Source organism: Temnothorax curvispinosus, unplaced genomic scaffold (genome assembly GCF_003070985.1).
Source record: "Temnothorax curvispinosus isolate PA1 unplaced genomic scaffold, ASM307098v1 QBEX01003796.1, whole genome shotgun sequence".
Classification (NCBI taxonomy): domain Eukaryota; kingdom Metazoa; phylum Arthropoda; class Insecta; order Hymenoptera; family Formicidae; genus Temnothorax; species Temnothorax curvispinosus.
This window is the reverse complement of record NW_020213576.1, coordinates 1-1143: the sequence shown is the minus strand read 5'-3', so window position 1 is coordinate 1143 and position 1143 is coordinate 1. Positions and strand designations below refer to the sequence as shown.

Below are 1143 nucleotides of genomic sequence, written 5' to 3'. Positions count from 1 at the left end.
TCTGAATATCTAAAGTGCCAGGATTATCTGAACCTATTATTTTTTTTTTTTTTTCAAATACGCTTTCGAATATACATAAAGCTCTTTTATAATCGCCTCGATTATAAAACATTAAACCTTCATTAATCTGAACGGATACATCATCTTGTAATACCTTTTTTAACTGTTCGACTTCTGAAAAGTTATTATGCACTGCAGAAACTACTAGAGTTTTGTTCTCTTCATTACGAGCATTCATTATTGCTTTTACTGTATCAATATCCTTTATCTTGTTAAGATCATTAATAACTTGAGAATCATCATTTTTAATATTTTCAAATGAGTCACGCAGTAATTGAAATAAGCGAGTAATACTTTTATCTACACTAAAATCTGACGGTGTTTTACCATCATCAGAAACTGTATTATATATTGCACCATTAGATAATAGGAGCTTTACAACTTTTAAGTGACAGGACTTAGCAGCATAATGTAGAGGGGTAAATCCCTTGTTATCAACTGTATTAGGATCAGCTCCATTTTGTAACAGAATATTGACGATATTGTCATAGCCATTACATGCAGCATAATGTAATGATGTTCCATTAACATTTTTGGCGTTAACGACCGCCCCTGCTTTAATGTAATTCTCAACATCTGAAGAGCCATTACGTTTTACAGCCTCGAACAATTTCTCAGTTGATTCTAATAAATTGATAACGTTTTCGTCATTAGACATTTTTAGTGGTTTTTTACAAGTATGGTCAACAGCGTTATAAACTGCTCCATTTTTTAATAAAATTTGAATAAAGTCTTTATAACCGTGTTTAGCAGCAATATGCATAGGAGTTAAGCCATTAACAGTTTTAGCATTAACGTCAGCGCCTTGTGCTATCAAATACTTCGCAACTTCTAATTGACCTTTCGATGCTGCATAGTGTAGTAATGTCCAATTATATGCATCAACTTCATTATTAATGAACTTAATACTTAACCCCTTACTAATGAAAAACTCTAAAGTATCTTTACAACCTTCTCTTGCTGCAATGTGTATAGGTTTTAAACCAAAGGCCATTTTAGCATTAACATCAGATCCCTTATCATCTACTAGATATTCTACCATCTCTAAGTTATTTCTTTGTGAAGCAATATGCAATATCGTCC

The 1143-nt window shown here is 32.0% G+C and overlaps 1 protein-coding gene across 1 annotated transcript; it reads right to left on the bottom strand.

The window, feature by feature from the left end:
• Positions 1-33: 33 nt before the first annotated feature.
• Positions 34-1137, bottom strand: LOC112452879 (putative ankyrin repeat protein RF_0381; the record flags this gene model as incomplete). Its single annotated transcript, XM_025013317.1, has 1 exon — positions 34-1137. A coding segment is annotated over exon 1 (1069 nt), but the record flags the coding sequence as incomplete, so codon positions are not given.
• Between the last annotated feature and the right edge of the window lie 6 nt (positions 1138-1143).